Source organism: Microtus oregoni, unplaced genomic scaffold, assembly GCF_018167655.1.
Source record: "Microtus oregoni isolate MIOR12 unplaced genomic scaffold, Mior012 000070F_ref0000104, whole genome shotgun sequence".
Taxonomy (NCBI): Eukaryota; Metazoa; Chordata; class Mammalia; order Rodentia; family Cricetidae; genus Microtus; species Microtus oregoni.
In genome coordinates this window covers 172,824-192,964 of record NW_024543977.1, presented here as the reverse complement: position 1 = coordinate 192,964, position 20,141 = coordinate 172,824, and the positions used below count along the sequence as shown (strand labels likewise).

The 20,141-nt window shown below is 45.9% G+C and overlaps 1 protein-coding gene across 3 annotated transcripts in view; it reads left to right on the top strand.

Annotated features, from left to right (window-relative positions):
* The window catches only part of Pip4k2a (phosphatidylinositol-5-phosphate 4-kinase type 2 alpha), a 157,012-nt gene that overhangs the window by 101,092 nt on the left and 35,779 nt on the right, over positions 1-20,141 (top strand). For 2 of the 3 annotated variants that reach the window (XM_041641614.1, XM_041641616.1), the window contains one exon: positions 10,709-10,861. The exons of the other annotated variant lie outside the window; for it this stretch is intronic. In XM_041641614.1, the coding sequence (XP_041497548.1) occupies positions 10,709-10,861 (153 nt within the window). The remainder of the gene's footprint in view (positions 1-10,708; positions 10,862-20,141) is intronic. 3 annotated transcript variants of the gene reach the window in all.

The window sequence follows — 20,141 nt, the reverse complement described above, 5'->3', positions numbered from 1 at the left end:
CCTTGCAGTTTCTTCTCGCAGGATAATCATCACATTCTGCATCACACGGGGCCCTGGATGGTGAATCTAACTGTGTATGGAGGCCCTTGGGCTAAAACACGCGGGACTTCCATCTCAGGTGCTCAGCACTCTGAGAGTAGCACGCACCCCACAGCCAATCTGCACCTGATTTGGGGATTTTTTGCTTCCTCTTTGAGAGCCCAGAATATGGTTCTCCCTATCACAGCCCACCCCACCCCCACTCCCACGATCTAGCCCAGGCTTCCTGTTGGCCTGCTGTTCCTCACTGTGTATAGCCCAGGCTAATTATTAGTCAGAATTAGTCGTACCCTGGGTATGGGGTAAACACAGTGTTTGCTTTTCACGATCCTCGGGCACTGGTGTCTGGTATTTCTGTCTCCAAAGTCAAGTGCCACCCTGGGAGTTTACAATGCTGCTCTCACGACACTCTGTGAAGCTCCTGCACTTCCGTTCTGCAGTCCATTAGACTCCATTGCTGTCCTCCCCTTTCCTGAGAGTTGTTTCATTATTGATGAGCATTAAATGTGCTTTGCTCCCCTCTAAAGTGAAAGCTAATCTGTGCTTAGGAGCCCAGTTCAGACTTTCTTTGAAACTCCCCACGAGCTTAACACAGGGCTTTGAACACAGTATGCATTTAATGACTCCTTGATGCTCACGGCTAGCATGTTGGTCTTTAACTGTGTGATGATGTCAGAAGACCACCTGTGCTTGTTCATGTATGTAATCCCAGAATATAGCCTTTCCGGGCCGTAATCACACTGTCCTCCTGGGCTGTGGAGTTTGAGGCCTGTAGTCATGACCCTGAGTCATCCACAGATTTGAGATTGGTTTCCAGGCTTCAGGTCCATGAAACAGGTCGCCCGCATTGGGGGAGAGCATTTCCTGGGAATTGGTAGATCTGCATGAGCCTTGGGTCTTTCGTGACTGATGCTGTGACCCTCCACAGTGTGTCTCTGTGTTACCTATGAAATGAGAGAGGATGTGGTGCATGAGGTGGGGACTCAGTGGCAGAAGCAGGTCTCAGGATCAGAGCTTGTCCCAGCTTCACTCTCCTTCCTGTCCATCATGCCCGCCCACCACTCTCTCCTGCTGCCTTCATGTCCTGCATGATGCCCCAGGTGGCCGTGCAGGCCTCATAAACCCTTCCTACTCGAGTTGTTCCCGTAAGGTGTTTGTCACGGTGACCTAAACTGTAACTAATACATGTTCTTTAATATTGACAGACTCTCCTAGGGAGCTAATGACTTCCCACATCTGAGCTTGGCAGGATTGATTTTCCAAGTGTTCTTCCTTCTGACTAGCATTAAAAACGTTTCATATGTGATCTTAACATTTTTTATATTATTTATTTTGTGTGTATATTATGAGAAAGAGTGGGTTGAGGTGCCACAGTACCCAAATGGAAGTCAGAGGACAACTTACAGTTCTTCCTTCTACAGTGTGAACCTGGGAATCCCTCTCAGGTCATCTGTCAGGCTTGGTGACAAGCACCTTTATCCGCTGAGCCATCCTGCTTCATATGGGACTTTTCCTAGAATATACAAGCTACCAACGAGGAGGAAAACTACAAAAATATATGCAAATATGAGACTAGGTCAAGAGACTTTAAGTGTGATAATACTTGGTATTTTTTTAAAAGGTACTGGAGAAAGTAACAGTTACTAAAACGGGATGTTTTATGAGAACTATAAAGGATTGGTGATTGGAATGAGCTCATTAAATTGACCTTTATGCTTTCTCCTCCTTCTGGAGGCTCCACTAATCCTGAGCCTCCCACTGTGGAGGTCAATGTCTTCAGTGCCCACTGTTGGAAGAGGCAGCACTCTTAATCCTTTTCTGAAGGGAAAGGATAGTAGATTTCCAATTATAAATGCAGAAAAGCCATTGAAGGGCACTTCTCTCATTATCTCGCTTTGTTTCCTGTTGAGGGCTGCTAGAGCCCCTGAGCTTCAAAGGCAGCTGTTGAGGTTGAGACAGGATATCAGATAGCACGAGACCAGAAGCATGTCTATAGAAGAGTGAACTTACATACCAAATTGTGTGCTTGGTTTTAAAAGGGACGACATCATTAAGTAGTCTCAGAGCACAATCAGCTTTGTCTTAGAACTTCAGCTTAAGTCCAAACATCCACTTTACCCTTAGCTCCAGCCAGCCCAGGAGCAGCCCGAGAAGCAACATCTGCTCCCTGTGATGTGTCCCCTGCAATTATGGCTAGGCACTAAAATGAGCCGAGATCCGCTATAGTGCCTCTTGCGCAGCCTGAGTCAGCATAGCGTCTGTAGCTTGCAGAACTGTGTGGTCAGTGGCCTCACGCAGGGATGCCTGTGTTTCCACGCATTGGAGACAGTGTGTGGGTCGCTTGCGGCACCTTTGTACTGTGTGAAATGTCTGGAACAGCAAATCTACCACCACACGGAGTTCTCAGGTGAGAGCCAGAGGAAGGAATCAAAGCGGAAACGGACGGGTGCAGAATGAGAATGCTAAACCTGCTCTGAAAGGGTATGGCAGCAGCTGCACGGCTTTGTAAACACACTAAACCTTCTGAGTGTGTGCTTTTCGTTAGTGGTATGGTCTGTGAGTTGTTTCTAAATAAAACTACTGAAAAAGAATGTTTAGGGGCTATCAGGATGACTCAGTGGATAAAGGCATCTGGTGCCAAGCCTGATGATCTGAGTTCAATTCCCAAAACCCATGTGATAGAAGAAAGAAATTACAAGTGATCATGTGACTCTCACAGGATCTCACACACACACACAAATAAATTATGTGTTTACATAAAAAACAAAAGGATGTTTAGGGCCACAGGAGATATGGCTCAGTAGGTGTAGTGTTTGGCATGAAAACATGAGGACCTGAGTTCAGGTCCCAAGCACCCACATAAAAACAACGTGCTTCAGTAACCCAAGCGCAGCAGAGGAAGACAAAGGAGCTGCTGGGGCGGGCTGGTCAGCCAGCCTAGCCGGACTGATGAGCTAGCTCCAGGTTCAGGGAAAGACTGACTCTCAAAAAAAGACGCGTAGACCAAGACGTCCAACATCAACCTCTAGCCTACATACATGTACACACGTATATACACAAACACATGCATACACACAGACACATGCAGGCATATACATACACGCAAGCAAAATTGATTTCTTTTTGAAAATAAACTCAGAGTTTGAAATTAGTGTATATTTGGTATGAGACTTTTCTCAATATTGATTTTTGTCTGCCTTTTTCTTGGGACAAGGTATATCTACTTATGACAACTTTTAAAGGATTATAGAATTTATGGAAATTCTTCTATAATTTTCAAATGTATAGAAGAAAAGCTGTAGCCAATGAATATAGCATGTTTTGTATTTTGTTTACATTTATCCATTTTTTATTTCATAAGTTAATGGTAAATCACTGGCCATTTCCCAGATTTCTGGCAATTAACAGTACCAATTAATCCTGATTAATAATTACAAGCGGAAGTAGGAATCTGGGAGTCCATTCAGTTGAGCTGTCACAGGAGTAGAGGCCATTGCTGTTGGGCTGTGTCACAGGAGTAGAGGCCATTGCTGTCAGGCTGTGTCACAGGAGTAGAGGCCATTGCTGTTGAGCTGTGTCACAGGAGTAGAGGCCATTGCTGTCAGGCTGTGTCACAGGAGTAGAGGCCATTGCTGTTGGGCTGTGTCACAGGAGTAGAGGCCATTGCTGTTGAGCTGTGTCACAGGAGTAGAGGCCATTGCTGTCAGGCTGTGTCACAGGAGTAGAGGCCATTGCTGTTGGGCTGTGTCACAGGAGTAGAGGCCATTGCTGTTGGGCTGTGTCACAGGAGTAGGGGCCATTGCTGTTGGGCTGTGTCACAGGAGTAGAGGCCATTGCTGTTGGGCTGTGTCACAGGAGTAGAGGCCATTGCTGTTGAGCTGTGTCACAGGAGTAGAGGCCATTGCTGTCAGGCTGTGTCACAGGAGTAGAGGCCATTGCTGTTGGGCTGTGTCACAGGAGTAGAGGCCATTGCTGTTGGGCTGTGTCACAGGAGTAGGGGCCATTGCTGTTGGGCTGTGTCACAGGAGTAGGGGCCATTGCTGTTGGGCTGTGTCACAGGAGTAGGGGCCATTGCTGTTGGGCTGTGATTGTCATTGCACTGGCTTTTGTTGCAGACCTCTTTTGTCCTGCTCCACGTCCCCCTGCCTCCATCTTTAGCCATTAGTTTGAGAAGATTCTGAACTGTAAGCAGAGGTCAAGGACAGAAGGAGAACCTTGTGGGGAGAGTTGTGTCAGCTTTCCTGGAGAGGTGGTAATAAATTATTTTCCCACAGCAAACAAAGAAGCAGTTACCGAGTCCAGCCTGGTGAAGCACTGAAGGTTTTAGTGCCCCTTCAGGAGCATGCCTTACCCAGAAACAGCTGCGTCCCTGACAACTGCCAAGAGCTGTGTGAATGGAGTCCCATCCCTTCCTCCACCCCTTCGTCAACCCTCCACTCCGATAGATTCTAGCTGGCACTTCCCAAGTCCAGGCAGGGCAGGATTACTGACAGCTGCAAGAGGGTGCAAGCAGAAACAAGTGTCTGAGATCTCCGGTGAGGATCTACGATCCCTCTCCACCCCCTTCCCTGCAGGAGCTCCAGTAGCCCACCTTGTCACCGTCTTGTTTGGGAGTCACAGCTGCTCCGACTAAAGTGGTAATGGCAATGCTGTGCCCACAGTGTCTCCCAACAGCTGGGGATTTTCAGCTTGAAGTTGTTTCCTGAAGTGGTTTGAATTCTCTGATAGAAACTCGTTGTAGGGAGGGACTGTAGCAGATAATTCCGTCACTTCTGAACTGATCTGTGCAGAACCCTAGACTTAGAATTTAAATAATGTCAACCTTATCTCAGAGCGAATACCTGTCCACACTTGTCCACAGAGAGGAATTTGAGCTTTCGGAGCAGCAGATCTCTCCACACCTGGTCTGGGTCTGTGGGTGCTTTTGTCTGACCTTTTCCTGAAAACACATAAGTGGATACAATTCCTGAAAAGTAAGTAACTTCGGGAAAGGAGATAATGAAGATTAGAAGAACCCCGAAGTGGCACTTTTCAGCCTTGATTGGATCTGATCTGAGACAGTCTTTCTTTTCTCATCCGTTAATTAAAATAAGGTTTTTTTTAATGCCTCTGTTGGCCTTTCTTCTTCCAAACTTGCCCATTCCATCTTCTTCCTCCGTGTCTGTTTCTGAACTTAATATTGTGGAGTGCAAGTTACAAGTCCTGGGTGCCTTCCCAGTGCAAAAAAAAAAAAGATTCCTCTCTTGGTATTTTCTGCTAGGGAAGCCTATATTCTTTTAAGCAAAGGAAGACAGAGCAGGACAGATAGAAGCCAGTGATGGAAAGAGAATTAAAATTCTCCAACGGCCCTAGCCTATGTGAATTAATTAAGATAGGCATGATAAAGTAGGCCACATGACGAGAAACACATGAAGAAGTCGTAAGGTTGGCACTGCCACTATACCCACAGGACTCAGGAAATAAACCTATGCATCCTCCAGTCCCATCCTCTTGCTGCATAAACCAGCTCCCGGGTGCAACACCACAGGACTCTGCTCCTCCTCGAGTGTGTCCCCCAGTCACACAGTGCCTCAGCTCCTGTCTGCAGAGAAGACGGCTCCTGCTCCTGCCTCCTCCAGGTGCTGTTCAGCAAAGACCTACCTCTGAATGAACCAAGACTTTGTGCGCAGGTTTATAAAAACATACGTGAAGTAGTCAGGGCGGCTTCAACACTATGACTGCTGCTGCTATTTTCCACACACTTGACTCGGCAAAATTGAAAACATGGGAACACGTTTGATTTTGTGCCAGCTGGTTCCCACTCTGAATTGGTATTAGAAGGAAGGTGTTTGTCACCATGGAAAAGTCAATATGAACTGTCCCATTCAAATGGCTGCACACGCTGGAGCCTGAGGCCTCGTATGTGCGGAGCATCTGGGTGTGTTCCTAAGAACTCAGATGAGCCTTTTTTGGCACCCTCTGGGTCTGTGTTCTTATCTCTAGGTTGAGGGTGTTGGAAGTCGCTAAAGCTGCTTCCAACTCTGATGTTTTTATGGTGAGAAAGAGCCCTCAGAGCACCTATAGGTCAGCGCTAGGTTCTGTTTCCCACAAGCCTTCCTGGCCTCCCTCCTGTCCAAGCCTCCTGTATCAGTGCTGGCGTTTTCATTTGCAACAGAACAAGGACCCCAAGCTGTTCCATATTCCATTTCATTAGATCACAGGCTTTGAATAGAGCCTTCCCTTAGTGCAGATACTGTCCTGAACACATCTGGATCTGTAAAGTGTGCTTTATATGGCCTTGTGAGTTATTGTCATCTTCTCTTAAATGGTGGCCTAAATGTCCTAATCACACCAAGACTATGATGGCCTTATAATCTCCTGACTAGAATCTCCTTGGGAAACATGCTCTGAGCTCTTCTATAATCTGTACCCCCAGTCTTTGCTTAAGCCCAGAGCCATATCTTAGTGTATTTTGGTTTGGGTTGGTTTTGATTTGGTGTGCATGCCTGTGTGTAGGCATGTCTACAGGTGTGTGGGTGTATGTGTGTCGGGATTCATGTACGGTAGAAGCTAGGACTTGATGTCTGCTGTCTTCCTCAGTCACTCCTGACACTTTCTAGCTGAAACCAGCTAGTTAGCTAGTCTAGCTAGCCAGCTTGCTGCAAAAACCCTGTGTCTCGCCTTTGAGAACCTGGATTACATGCACATCAGTTCCCATATTCAGGCTTATGCGGAAAGTGTTTGAAACACTAAACTGTCTCCTCAGCCCAGGAAATGTGGAGGTTTATCTGTTTGTTTGTTGAGTTATCAAAGATCTGAGGTTGAGCATTAGCTAACTTAGCTCCCTGTCTGTCTTATTGCCCTTCACTTTATAGACCAGAAATTGAGACTCGGAGAGGCTAATGACATACACAAAGGCTGAGGAATGGCAGGTGGGATGAAGGAGAGAACATTCTAGGTACCTGACCCTCATCTTTAGCATTACACTGCATTGCCCAGAAACTCAAACAAATTTACATTACTTTTTAACCTTTATTTGTATTCATATATGTGTTTATCTGAATGTTTGTGTGTGCGCTATACGTGTGCAATGCCTGTGGAGCCAGAAGAGGGCGTTGGAGCCCTTGTGGCTGCAGTTAGACATAGTTGTGAGCCATCATGAGGAAGAGCAACCTTAATTGTTGAGTCATCTCTTCATCCCATGTCTACCTCAAACAAAGGCTGTAAATAAAAAATTCCACAGTTATGTTCTGTAATGGCCAAAGTTTAGTTTTGACTATCAGTTAGTCCTTTTAGTTTCCCCAGGGGAGTTTTAGGACCTGAGACATGTCATGTGCCGTCACTGTGTGCCAGGTTTTACCTTCAAGATTATGAGCTGGCCTTCTGCAGAGCGTGCAGCTGCCCCAGGAGCAAGCACTTTAACTCTTGTAACTTTCTAGCTGTCTGTTAGATGAGGCTTTGACTAAATTTGATTAATACATTTTATGTTAGTGTGATAGGCACAATCTAAATTTTGACAAAGTGTCCCTAGCTTCACCGACTGTTTGGAAACCAAGAGTCTTAAGGAACCGTGTTTTGAAAGTTGAGAACAAACCGTGTTTTCATAGTCTGAAAGTTGGGAACACTAACGAAGTAAGTTGAGGCATAATCAAGATTAGAATTTATAAGATTTTATATGCCATGATGAAGTCATGGTCAGTATCCTAATACAAAGTATGAAGTAAAGGATGTTCATAATGTCTTTGAAGCTGAAGGGACAGGGAGAGATTCTGGCGTGCAACACAATCAGAGCCAAGTTCTTACACTATGTTGTTAATGCAGCTTTAACATCAGTAAACACATGCAGCCTTGCCCATGCTCGGTCGTCAGTGAGGTAAGTGGATATAGCTTCCTGCTTTACTGAGCTTAGGTTGGAAGGAGTAGAATGACCAGGGTGTTAGAGCATGTGTGTGTTACTGCAAACTATACATGCTCGTCACACACTGCAGATGAAACACATTGCAGCCATCACTCAGGAAACCCACAGTTATCACAGGTGGGCCATAAGTCACCTTCATTGTCTACTTCCTGGAATGTCCTGACGGGAGCCTATGGACTCAGGAGCTGCGGTCCCACATGGTCTCTAAGTTGGTTGTGCACCGAGCTTGCGCAGCACTGACTAACCAGCTTTCGACTTGTTCTCCTCCACGATTTCTGAGAGGATCGGTTACTTTCCTAGAGCTATGAAACTCGAGTGGCTTGTTTTGTCAGTGTACTGGTTTGAAAGATGTCCAGGGCTAGTGAATGGCATCACTGGGTGAATATGAGGGGATATTTCCAGAAACGATGAATACGTGGGGCAGTAACTGACGGGGAAAGACATCTTGAGAGTGAGCAGCACTATCAAATGATCTGGTAGCCCAGGAAGAGTAAAATGTGGACAGAGCCAGAGGCATACTCACATGTCCCGCCCACACCCTCCTGATCTGATACCCACATGTTCCTGCTGCCACTGTGTTCTGTAAAGCTCATGGGACCAGGTAGCCATGAGCCAATTCTACTGAAATCATGACTCAAAATAAATGTCTCCTTCATTCAACAAGTTGTATCTCTTTGGTGGTCCTCCACTGTTCCTGCCCTGCCCCCCAGAGTTATCCTTCTGTTTCTACTTCCTCTTCTTCCTGTCTAAGTCAGTTGTTCCTTGATTTTATGGCTGGAGGTAATTTACAGTCTTAACACTATCTACAGTCCTTATTTGCAGCAAATACCCTTTTGCATATGAATGTTTGGGAGGGGAAAAAATAAGACCATTAGCAACATATAATAATAACTTTTTTGATAGCATTTACCCACAAAAGGGGCATTCACTTTGATTTTCTTCCTTTTTATTCTAAGCAGGAAGTAGTATAAAGGTTTTTTTTTTGTTGTTTTAACAACAACAAAAAAAATAATTAACTGAGAATTAAACGTTTGCCAATGTCCCTATTTCTTCCTGAAAGTCCTTTTATTATAGACTGTCTACCTGATGAATTTCGGTTATCTTAAGAATAATTTAACACTGCCAAATCTTGATGGTTAAAGTCCTGCTGGAATTACATGGATTTATGTTTTTCATCTCTAGTTTTCTGATAAGCTAAGAGAAACAGAGGTAGTTAATTGGCAGTCTTCCCTTTGCACTTGGCAGGTGTGCTTGCTTACACCAGAGCCGAGCTGCCCTCTCAGGATGTACCTGGGAAATCAAGATAAGCTGATGGGCCGTTTCCCTCCTCGCTTCTGTCCTGTGGTCTGGTTCTCCCAGGGATGGCCCAGGCCTGCTGTATTCCACTTGGAACTGTGAAAACTACAAAGTGGCCTGAATATGTGAGGGAGAGTCTCCCTTTAGCTGGGAATCTGTGGCTCCCTAATGCTGCCTGCCTCTCCAGAGTCCCCGTGTTCCCTGGAATTGTTTAGCCCTCTGGTTCCTATGGAAGCCTTCTTCAGAGAGCAAACTGAAGGGGGACGGGAGGTTTGCCTTTGAATCCCTGCCCACACAGCCCACAAGCAAGGCCTGGAAGGGGATGATGTCATTGCTCAAGGGTGCAATTAGCAGTGCTGAAGCCCAGACTTCCTTAGATGCCGGAGTTCACTAATGCCGCCAGTTCCATGACCAGTGTAAAAAGAGTGGGCCAAGCCAGGGAACTTCCTTGGCCACTCACAGACACTGATGGAGGACTCATGTGAGATAGGAGTCGGAGGGCCTTAGCTGTCGTGTGGACATCCTGAACCACATTCTGGGGTACATTGCTTTGCAAAGAGTCTCTGCAGAGAGCCCTTTCCTACCCACCCCCAGTAATGCTCAAAAGTTACTGTAGAGGGGTGGAGGGTGAGCCAAACCAGAGTCTAATAAGGTCTTGTTGAACACACACTTGTCCAAGCTCCTGTTTCCTCTACAGGTCCCATTAGCCACTTAACTACTTTGCTAGTCTACTAGTTGAGAACCTCTGTTCTAGACCAGCCATACAAGCTGAGATTCTGGTTCTTCATTTACTGTCTCTATGACTTTTACTCTGTTACTAAACCTCTCTCAATGCATCTTGCCATCTATGAAGTGATATGGTAGCAGAGCACCATTGCAGAGGCTCTTACCAGAGGTGCAGCGTCCTGGTGGCCTGCACTATAAGGGGATGCTTCGTGTCTATGCAGTTTGCTTTGTGACGAAAACCTGGTCATATTCAGAAGAAAAATTAGCCTGAAAGTTTTGTGTAGACCATGCTGGCCTGTGTAGGTCTCGTCTACATACAGAGTTCTAGGCTAGCCTCAAAGCAGGCATAAGGTTATGGGCCTTTAATCCTAGCTGAGGCAGGTGGGTCTCTGTGGATTCAAGGCCAGTCTGGTCTACCTAGAGAGTTCCAGGACAGCTAGGGCTACAGAAAACCTTTCTCAAAACCAAAACCAGATAGCCTAGAACTTGCTGCCTTCCTCCTGACTGCTCTGTATCACCATGCCCAGCACTTTTTCCTTTAAAAACATTGAAATCATTGTTCTTACCCAGCTGTTTCCATTTCATGTAAGAGACTTGCAATTGAGTTATGAGAATTGTAAAATAATGTCAGCCACTTACCAGTTTACTGCAGATGCAAATGTTCTTGCTATGACGACAGATGATCCAGATCCAAAAAAACCACACCTTAACCAGTTCTCTTCCCTCCTCTTCTCTCATCCCACCGGGAAGAACTCCTTGACCAGAAGTGCACCCCTTCCCAATGACTCCCAGGCACGAAGCGGGGCTCGGTTTCACACATCCTATGACAAGAGATACGTCATCAAGACCATTACCAGCGAGGACGTGGCCGAGATGCACAATATTCTCAAGAAGTACCATCAGGTAATGTCCCCTTGTTTTATTGAATCTTAGGAACAGGTTTACATTCGTGCTGAAGTGTCGTCAAGGCCCAACTTCTAAACTCAGCCAGTGTAAATGGGACCACACATGACATGAGAGTCTTCTAGCCTGGTGTTCCAGAATGACTGGCCTGATTCCTGACCCTTAACATGAGAATGCTTATGCTCACATTTACATAATCATAATCTAAATTATTTAAAATAAATTTAATCCAGTGGTGCCTTCAGTGATCACTATGGTAAAAATCACTTCCCTAAAGATCTGACAGCTTTTGGAAAGAGCCCCTCTGTGCCAGAAGTCAGGTGCTTCTCTCTGAGTCTGTGTCTGTTCACACTACCGAGTGCCCTCTGTCCCACCAGTTAGCTGTTTCCCCCACTTCTGTCTGTTTACACCACTGAGTCCTTCCTACGCTGCTCTCACTCTGGCTCTTCCTGTCCAGGACCCACCGTTAGCCCAGTTGGACTATGTAGAAAATTCTCCAATTTTAGAGTTGTTCTGATCACTTCCTGTGCCAGTTCATTCCCAACAATCCTCATTTTGTAGTCACGCTGGGGGTAGAAAGAGCTGCCTTGGGGCTATGTTCTCTCCCTGCTGAAATAAACCCTAGTTCTGCACCCCAGAGCACAGATCCTCAGGTCCAGCCTGATCCATAAGAGACGGACTATGAACTAGGAAGAGCAAGACAGTCCTCGGTTTAAATCCCAGCTCAGGGACCTCCTTATCATGTGACTTCTGGATTTCGGGACTTGTCTTCTCCCGTATACAATGAAAATATTAATACCTCCCAAGTCCTGAAAATTAAATAGGAAAACATATATCAAGTACAGAGCAGAGTGGCTGACACACTCCATGCTCAGCAGGTGAGAAAGTAGTGGCAGTGATGGCTGTCATGTGACCGTGTTAATGCCTGTCATGTCACAATAACCAATAATAGTAAGTCATCCTGAGAAATTGTAGTCCCACTGCACAAATGTCCCTGCCATTGCAGTAATTGTCCTCAAAAGTGGTATTTAAAACACAAGTATGTGCTGGGTGGTGGTGAGACACACCTTTAATTCCAACATTCAACACTCAGGAGGCAGAGGCAGGTGGATCTCTGAGTTCAAGGCCCACCTGGTCTATAGAGCAAGTGGCAGGACAGCCAGGGCTACACAGAGAAACCCTGCCTCAAAAAAAAAAAACAAACTAATCCACATGTATGCATGGACACACACACACACACATACACACAATTGCCTTCGAGTCTGTCTCAGTCTGCTTGGCTTTATTAACACAAACTGGATGAATGACTTAGATGCGAAGATTTTTATCTTGTAGTTCTAGAGGCTGGGACTTTGAGATCAGGGAACCAACGTGATGGAGGTCAGGAGAGGACTCTGCTTCTGATGGTGTTGTCCCTGTCGCCTCACTTGGGGGAGGGGGAAACTCTGCTGCCTCCTAGTTAAGTACAGGGATCACATGCCGAGGAGCCCATCCACAGACCCATTTACCAGACAATGGTGATTAGGGTTTTCAATGTTTTGTGTGTGTGTGTGTGTGTGTGTGTGTGTGTGTGTGTGCACGCACCAGTGTGGATACATGTGTGAGCGAGTGAGTATGCATGTAAAGTATGCCAAGTGAGCGCAGGTGCCTGTGGAGGCAGAAAGGACATCAGGACCACCCCCTCTAGAGCTGGAGTTACAGGTTATCGGGCTTCCTGACCCTAGATGCTAGGCACCAACTCTAGTCTTCTGGAAGAGCAGTAAGCACCCTTAACAGCTAAGCCATTGTTCTAGCTTGTGATTAGGATATAAAACTATGAATGTTGAGGGAACACAAATATTTAGCTTTTACCTTGCTTTAATGTAAACACCTTTAAATTCCCATCAGCAATAAAGAATGGCTATCACAGAGACTGTTCCCAGAGCTTGTGAGCCTTGGCTGCATTAGACTAGGATTTACAGAGAGTTTAGGCACATTTGTCAAGCATCAGCCTCTGGGACTGTGTGTTTTTAAGGCAGCTCTCATGTGTTTGTGAGCTTTGAAATGACTTGTTTAAAGTGTTACCTTTGGTCGTGCTCCGTGCCCTAATGTGGTGGACCATGTCTTAGCAACTGTCAGTCTTCCAGGCTCTGCAGATGTGACCGATCGCATTTCACTGCGGTGAAGTCGGAAGACCTTTGCCTTGCATTTTGTTTCTGGAAACCTGCGACTGCCTCAGTCTGCCTTTAAGTTCATTTAACATGTAATACATCTTTGATAACAGCAATTGCTTTTGAAATTTGTTCTGCCGTGCTTACACTATTGCCTCTTATTAAAGAACTTTTGAAGTGCCGGCTAATCCCGGTGAGGGTAAAGACATTGACTTTGAACAGCCTGAATTTCAGCTCATCGCCATTTCATGTGCTTCCCCTTTTTGGGATTGGATGTCACAGCCGTGCATCCTTCTTACGCTTCACTTATCTTGGAACCACTCAAAGCAAAGTGGTGTCTTGTGACGGTAAGAATATATTCTGATAAATGGCAAAGATGCCTTCTTGACAAGCCTGGGCTCGGAGTGAATCCTTCAACATTACAGAAATCACAGATCGAGCTGGGTTCTAGTTCCATGTCTGAAGCTGTGAGAAAACCCCTAATCAGCAGCAACTTACGGGAGGAAAGTGTTTGTCTTCTAGTTTCAGGTTACAGTCCGTTCCCAAGGAACAGTTAAGACAGGGTCTCAAATCAGCTAGTCACATAATATCCACAGTCAAGACCAGAGGGAAATAAATGCATGCTTGCTGTTTCTCCCTCTGCCGACCCCTTTCCTTCTTGTGCAGCTCAGAGCCTCCTCCCTAGAGAATGGTTCTGCGCACAGTGAGCTAGGTCAATTAACAATCAAGACAATCCCCCGTAGAGATGCCCACAGACCAATCTCATTCCTTATTGAGATTCTCTCTTCCCGGATGACTTTAGGTTATGTTGAGTTGATAATAAAACTAACCAACACGAGGTGTTTTTCCTGATGTCACCCCAGTGTTCTGTAGGCACGCTGGGCATCAAGACGTTGCCGACACACTCCGAATCACTCATAGTACTAAGATTTCTTTTTGTCCCACGACTACAAGACTGTTGTTTTTTTGGTATGTCCTTTATTCAGGAAAGTCGCACTTAGTCAACATCTGTGTTTTCTTCCCATCTTAGAAACTGTATGCTTTAGATAAAACTTAAAGCATCTCGTCACTGGGAACCACCACTGTGGATACAGTGTACTTAAAGGACACTAAATCGCAGTCAGATGGCACAGACCTTTGCTGGTTATGAACTGGTTGCTTATGCAATCTGTGACCTCACATCACTCATCAGTGCTCCATTTCATTAACTCATTCAGTTGGGCACTTACCCATGACCGTGTTCCAGAAAAGATTCAAAGTTGCCTTCAGAGAAATAAAGACAAATTTTTTAAAAAATCAGAAGGGTGGATAAAAAGGAAAGAGTCTAATTGCAACTTGAAATCAGCCTAAAACTTATTGATGGGTCTTCAGAGCATTTTAGGAGAACACTTGCTACCTTGAGGGCCACCGCTTTGAGCTGAGCTGCCTGGTAGCCAGAGGGCATTGTACTGGCTGGTCTTGTGTGTCAACTTGGCCCAAGCCAAAGTCATCAAGGAGGAAGGAGCCTCGGTTGAGGAAATGCCTCCATGAGATCCAGCTGTAAGGCATTTTCTCAATTAGTGATCAGTGGGGAGGACCCGGCTCGTTCTGGGGTGGCCATCCCTGGGTTGGTGGTTCTAGAGTCTATAAGAAAGCAGACTGAGCAAGCCATGTGCAGCAGGGCAGTAAACAGCTCCCCTCCATGACCTCTGTGTCAGCTCTTGCCTACAGGTTTTTGCCCTGCTTGAATTCTTGTCCTGATTTCCTTCGATGATGAACAGTAATCTGGAAGCCAAGGCCAAATAAACCCTTTCCTTTCCAACTTGCCTTTGGGTCATGGTGTTTTCTTCACAGCAACAGAAACCCTAACTAAGACAAGGCATTCTCTCACTTGATTAGGGAAACAAAAAATTCCTTCTTTTATATAACTCTAGCTTGTGTCAACTTAGCATAAAACTAGCCGGGACAATTGTTAACTTGACACACAAACACAACACTGTTAAGACATAGCCTTTCCTTTCTTGTTCTTCCCCAAGATTACACATTAATATCAACATTACAGCATAACATTTTTACAAACTTTAAAAGTCCCACCATTTTCACAAATTCAGTCTTTAAAATTCAGTCTCTCAACTGTGGACTCCTGTAAAATAAAAAATAAACTGGATACTTTCTTACTTCAAGACGGAAGAACTGGCGCATAGTAACAATCAAATCAGAATGAAACCAAACCCCAAAGTGTGAATAATTCAGTACCCAATGTCTGGGGCTCACTCACAGTCTCTGGGCTCCTCTAGGGCTTGGATCCTTCTCAGTTTTGGCATCCGCAGCACCCACAACTTGTCTTTTCCCAGCAGGCTCCACTCCACTGCTGCTGCTGTTCTTGGTGGTCATCCCATGGCACTGGCATCTCCAAAATGCTGGTGTCTTTTGCTGCAGCTGGGCTGCATTTTCACCAGTGGTCTCTCATAGGTTCTCTTCATGGTGTAAAGTCAACTTCTTTGCAAGACCCTGGCCTTCAACTGCCTGAGGCTGCACATCACTCATGGCCTCTTCTGGCCCCTCACAGTGCCAAGCCTCAGCTGCCCTCCATGACCCCTTCATGCCTCCAAAACCAGTACCACCTGGGTGACTTTTACACTGCCAAGTTTGGCTGCCAGGACAAGATACAACCTAGGCCACAGCTTGTGTGTGCTGACCCCGAGGAAACACTTTCCAGAAGATTCCACCTCACTGATGCTGCTCTCTTCTCAATGACCACTAACTTCTCAGCTCCAGCTGACCAGCATCGATTGTTACAGTAAAGCAAAGGCTTCACTTCAGTGGTGCCAGTCTCTTAACTGGTTAACAGTTAACCACGGCTGTTTCTTCAGCACCAGCTAACCTGAAGTGCAGCATCTTAATTCAGAATAACAAATGGCTCCATTAGAGTCTTTAACCTTCCCTCTGAAGCTTTACAAGCCAGGCCTCCATTGTCTGAACGGCTCTTAACATCCTTGGCTTCCAAGCTCCTATAGACCCGCTCACTGGGCTCTCAACATTTGATGTCTTTTTAGCCCAAAGTTCCAAAGTCCTCTACAATCCTCCCAAAACAATATGATCAGGTCTGTCTCAGCAATATCCCACTATCCTGGTGCCAACTTCTCTTAGGATTTCTGTTGCCATGATGAAACACCATAACCAAAGAAACTTGGGGAAGAAAGAGTTTATCTGGCTTACACTTCCACAGCACCGTTCATCGTTGGGGGAAGTCAGGACAAGAACTCAAACAGGGCAGAAACCCGGAGGCAGGAGTTGATGCAGAGGCCATGGAGGCGTGCTGCTTACTGGCTTGTTCCCCATGGCTTGCTCAGCCTGCTTTCTTATAGCAGCCAAGACCACCAACCCAGGGATGGCGGCCCCACCTACAGTGGGCTGGGCTTCCCCCACATTGTTCACTACTTGGAGAAAATGCCTTACAGCTGGGTCTCATAAAGTCGGTTTTTGTCAGCTGAGGGTCCGTCCTTTCAGACGACACAAAGGGACGTCATTTTCATTCTGTTCTGGGATGCTCAGAATTCATACACCTTTATCTATATGAACGTTTTCTTAAGCTAGCAAACAGAATGACGGGGTTTGCTGCAGCATTTCCACACGTAATTGACTTTGTTCGTCCTCTTCCTGCTTCAAGTGGGCCCACAATACACGAGGGTTGAGTGAGTCAAAGTTTTCTGAGGTTGAAACTACCAAGAGGCCAGCCTCGGGAGACATCCTAACTAAATTCTTTCTGGCATTATGCCCGCCACCCCTTGCCAGTGTGTGGTGTGGGAGGGCATTGCAGGACAGGATTCTGGCCCAGCCAGTCTCCTCCACACACCGCCTTTGCCCTAGCCAATGGCGAGGCCTTGGGTTAGTAGTGCCTTTCGTTCATTAGGGCCGGTAAGATGACTCAGCAGGGAGAGGCCTCTGCTGCCCTGACAACCTGAGTTTGATTCCTAAGGGTCACGTGATGGAAGGAGAGGACTGTCTCCCTAAGTTGTCTTCTGACCTACACATATATACCCACCCACATACACAAATAAATAAATGTAGTAAAACAATGTTAAGAGTTGTGCTAATTAGGTAAAATCATAGTCGTAACATGCTCAGGACTGTGTCTGGTGAATAAGTACTATATAAAAGATCGATTAAGATAATTAGGTGCCGTTCTCATCTTTAACTTCTTATATCCCACCCTTGATATCATGTACTATTTGCTTATTGACTCATTTAGTCCACTAGGAGGCCTGGTTCCAGCAGGCAGGTGGCGCTCACACAACTGACCTTGGGAGGTCCTCACAGTTCCAGTGATGTCCTTGTCTTCCCTAGTCCACTCTGTGCTAAGGACAGCATTTTGCCTCAGACCAGTGGGGAAGTCATATTACACATAGCAAATTTGAGTCTTCTGTTTGATTTTCTCTTTTGTGTATTTGGGGAAATAATACTTTGTAAATATGCTTTTCTTCAGCTCACTGTTGGCTCTACACTCCCAGGTCTTACAAATGATGGTTACTGATCGGCTAGTTTGCTAAGCAAGTCAGAAGGGCATGTAAAAATGAGGCCAGGGAGGTCGCTCAGCAGCGGAACGCATCAGCTTTTTGTTGCATGCTATTCTTCGTGTCTTGGATTTTGAAGACATAATCTCACTATGTAACTCAGGCTGGTTTTAACCACATGGCAATCCTGCTTTAGCTCCCAAAGTGCTGAGATTGGGGGTGTGAGCCAACACTCCTGGCCTCTTTGTTTCTTTAAAACATCTGATTCTTAAGATGTTTATGCTGTACTGTTGATAGGTCCATGCTTGCGGTTCCTGAGACCTGAGTTTCCTGGTCTGGTGACTTATGCAGTTACTAATCAAAACCAATACCAGACTTGGGGATCACTAGGGATCAGTGCCATATGGGACAGAGGAAAGAGGCAAGATTGGACAGAGAGAAAAATCACACCACTGTCCAGCCGTGTGCTTCAGCAAGCTGCTGGGGCACCACTGAGATGATCCCTGAAGCCCCAGCACAGCTGGATGCCCTACTGGACAACTGTAGACCCAGAGGGAAGAACATCTGGCCAGAGCAGAGTGGCGGGGTCATCCCTGGGGGCATCTGTACATCGCTGCATCTCCTTCCGTGACACCCCACTAGCTTCCCATGTGTCTGATGGACTCACAGAGCTTGCTTCGGCTTACTCTCTGGAAAGCCTGGGACTTGATTTAGGGAAACTGCTTCCAAAGTTTGTCACTAATGGAGGAGGAGACAGAGACTCCACTACAGGGGTGCCAGCCCCCTTCAAGGATTGCAGCCGAGAATTGGGGTCCCGAGCTCCCTTCTCCATCATTGAATTCTCTGTATTGGGTTCTATCCAATGCCTTCACCCTACTTCATCCCCTCTTTTAGGGCACTAGCTCTGCAACTGCTTCTGGGCATATCTGCCCCAGTTCCTCCCACCCAACCCAGTCACCACCCACAGGCCAAGCTTCCCATTAGGGCCGTCAGTCCTATTATCACCTTCAGTAGACACCATTGGTTATAGGAAGCACTTCATGGGGTCACTTACAAACTTTCTACTTCATTCTCTGGCTCCTTCTCTTCCCTCTTTGCTGTTCTGGAGGTAGAAAGTAGGGTGTCAGCCAAGCGCCTTGCCATGCACTACACCCAGAGCCGAGTTCTTTCTCTGTGAATGGTGATGTTATATGGGTTCTCCTTGTCTTAGTATCACAGAGGGAAGCAATGTAGTACAGCATCTGCATGTGCACATCCTCTGTATCATCCCTTGTCTTAGTATTACAGAGGGAAGCAATGTAGTACAGCATCTGCATGTGCACATCCTCTGTATCATCCCTTGTCTTAGTATTACAGAGGGAAGCAATGTAGTACAGCATCTGCATGTGCACATCCTCTGTATCATCCCTTGTCTTAGTATTACAGAGGGAAGCAATGTAGTACAGCATCTGCATGTGCACATCCTCTGTATCATCCCTTGTCTTAGTATTACAGAGGGAAGCAATGTAGTACAGCATCTGCATGTGCACATCCTCTGTATCATCCCTTGTCTTAGTATTACAGAGGGAAGCAATGTAGTACAGCATCTGCATGTGCACATCCTCTGTATCATCCCTTGTCTTAGTATTACAGAGGGAAGCAATGTAATACAGCATCTGCATGTGCACATCCTCTGTATCATCCCTTGTCTTAGTATTACAGAGGGAAGCAATGTAGTACAGCATCTGCATGTGCACATCCTCTGTATCATCCCTTGTCTTAGTATTACAGAGGGAAGCAATGTAGTACAGCATCTGCATGTGCACATCCTCTGTATCATCCCAGCTCTAAGAAGTGCTATAAACCAGGGGGTCCACTACAGAGGAATACCCATTCCTTTTTAAGCCTGATTTTCTGGAGTTTAACAAGAGAGTTAGAACGCTGGGGCTGCAGCCTAGTGGTGGAGCACTAGCTGAGCATGCACAAGACTCTGGGCTGTAGCCAGCATCATAGAAAGGAGAGAGCTTCATTTGTTTGTTATTAACGTAAATGTAGTCATCCTTTTGTTTTGTTTCTTTACCCCAAAAGCATTTAAAGCCAAAATAAACTGTATTAAAGGACAAATTGTTTGTTATCCCAAGCCAAGAACACAAGGAAACTGTTTATTCATTCATTCATTCATTTAGTTGATTTTTCTAAAAGTTTCTCCCCTCCCTCCCTTTCTTCCTTCCTACTTCCTGTCCCTCTGGTGTGGGGGTGGGTAGATGGTGGTGGTGGTGGTGATGGTGACAGTGGTGGCAGTGATTCATTGATTCATTGATTAAGAGGGCTTCCTGCTGTTCCTGAGGACCTAGTTTGGTTCCCAGAACCCATGTCTGGCAGCTCAGCACTGCCAGTAACTCCAGCTCCAGGGTATCTGACACCCTCTCCTGTCTTCTGTAGATCTCTCTTTCTACAGAGATGGCGTACGCTAAAACAGACAAATCCTCATACACCTAAACAAAAATAATCCTTTAAAAGAAACCATAGCCACAGGCACAGTAAGGATTACAGATAATTTAATCTTCCAAAACATTAAGAGCAATAAGACTTTACAATGCAGCGTTAATTTGATGTTATGTGAAACTCTTGAGGTTCAAGCCTCTTTTTTAAAAAAAA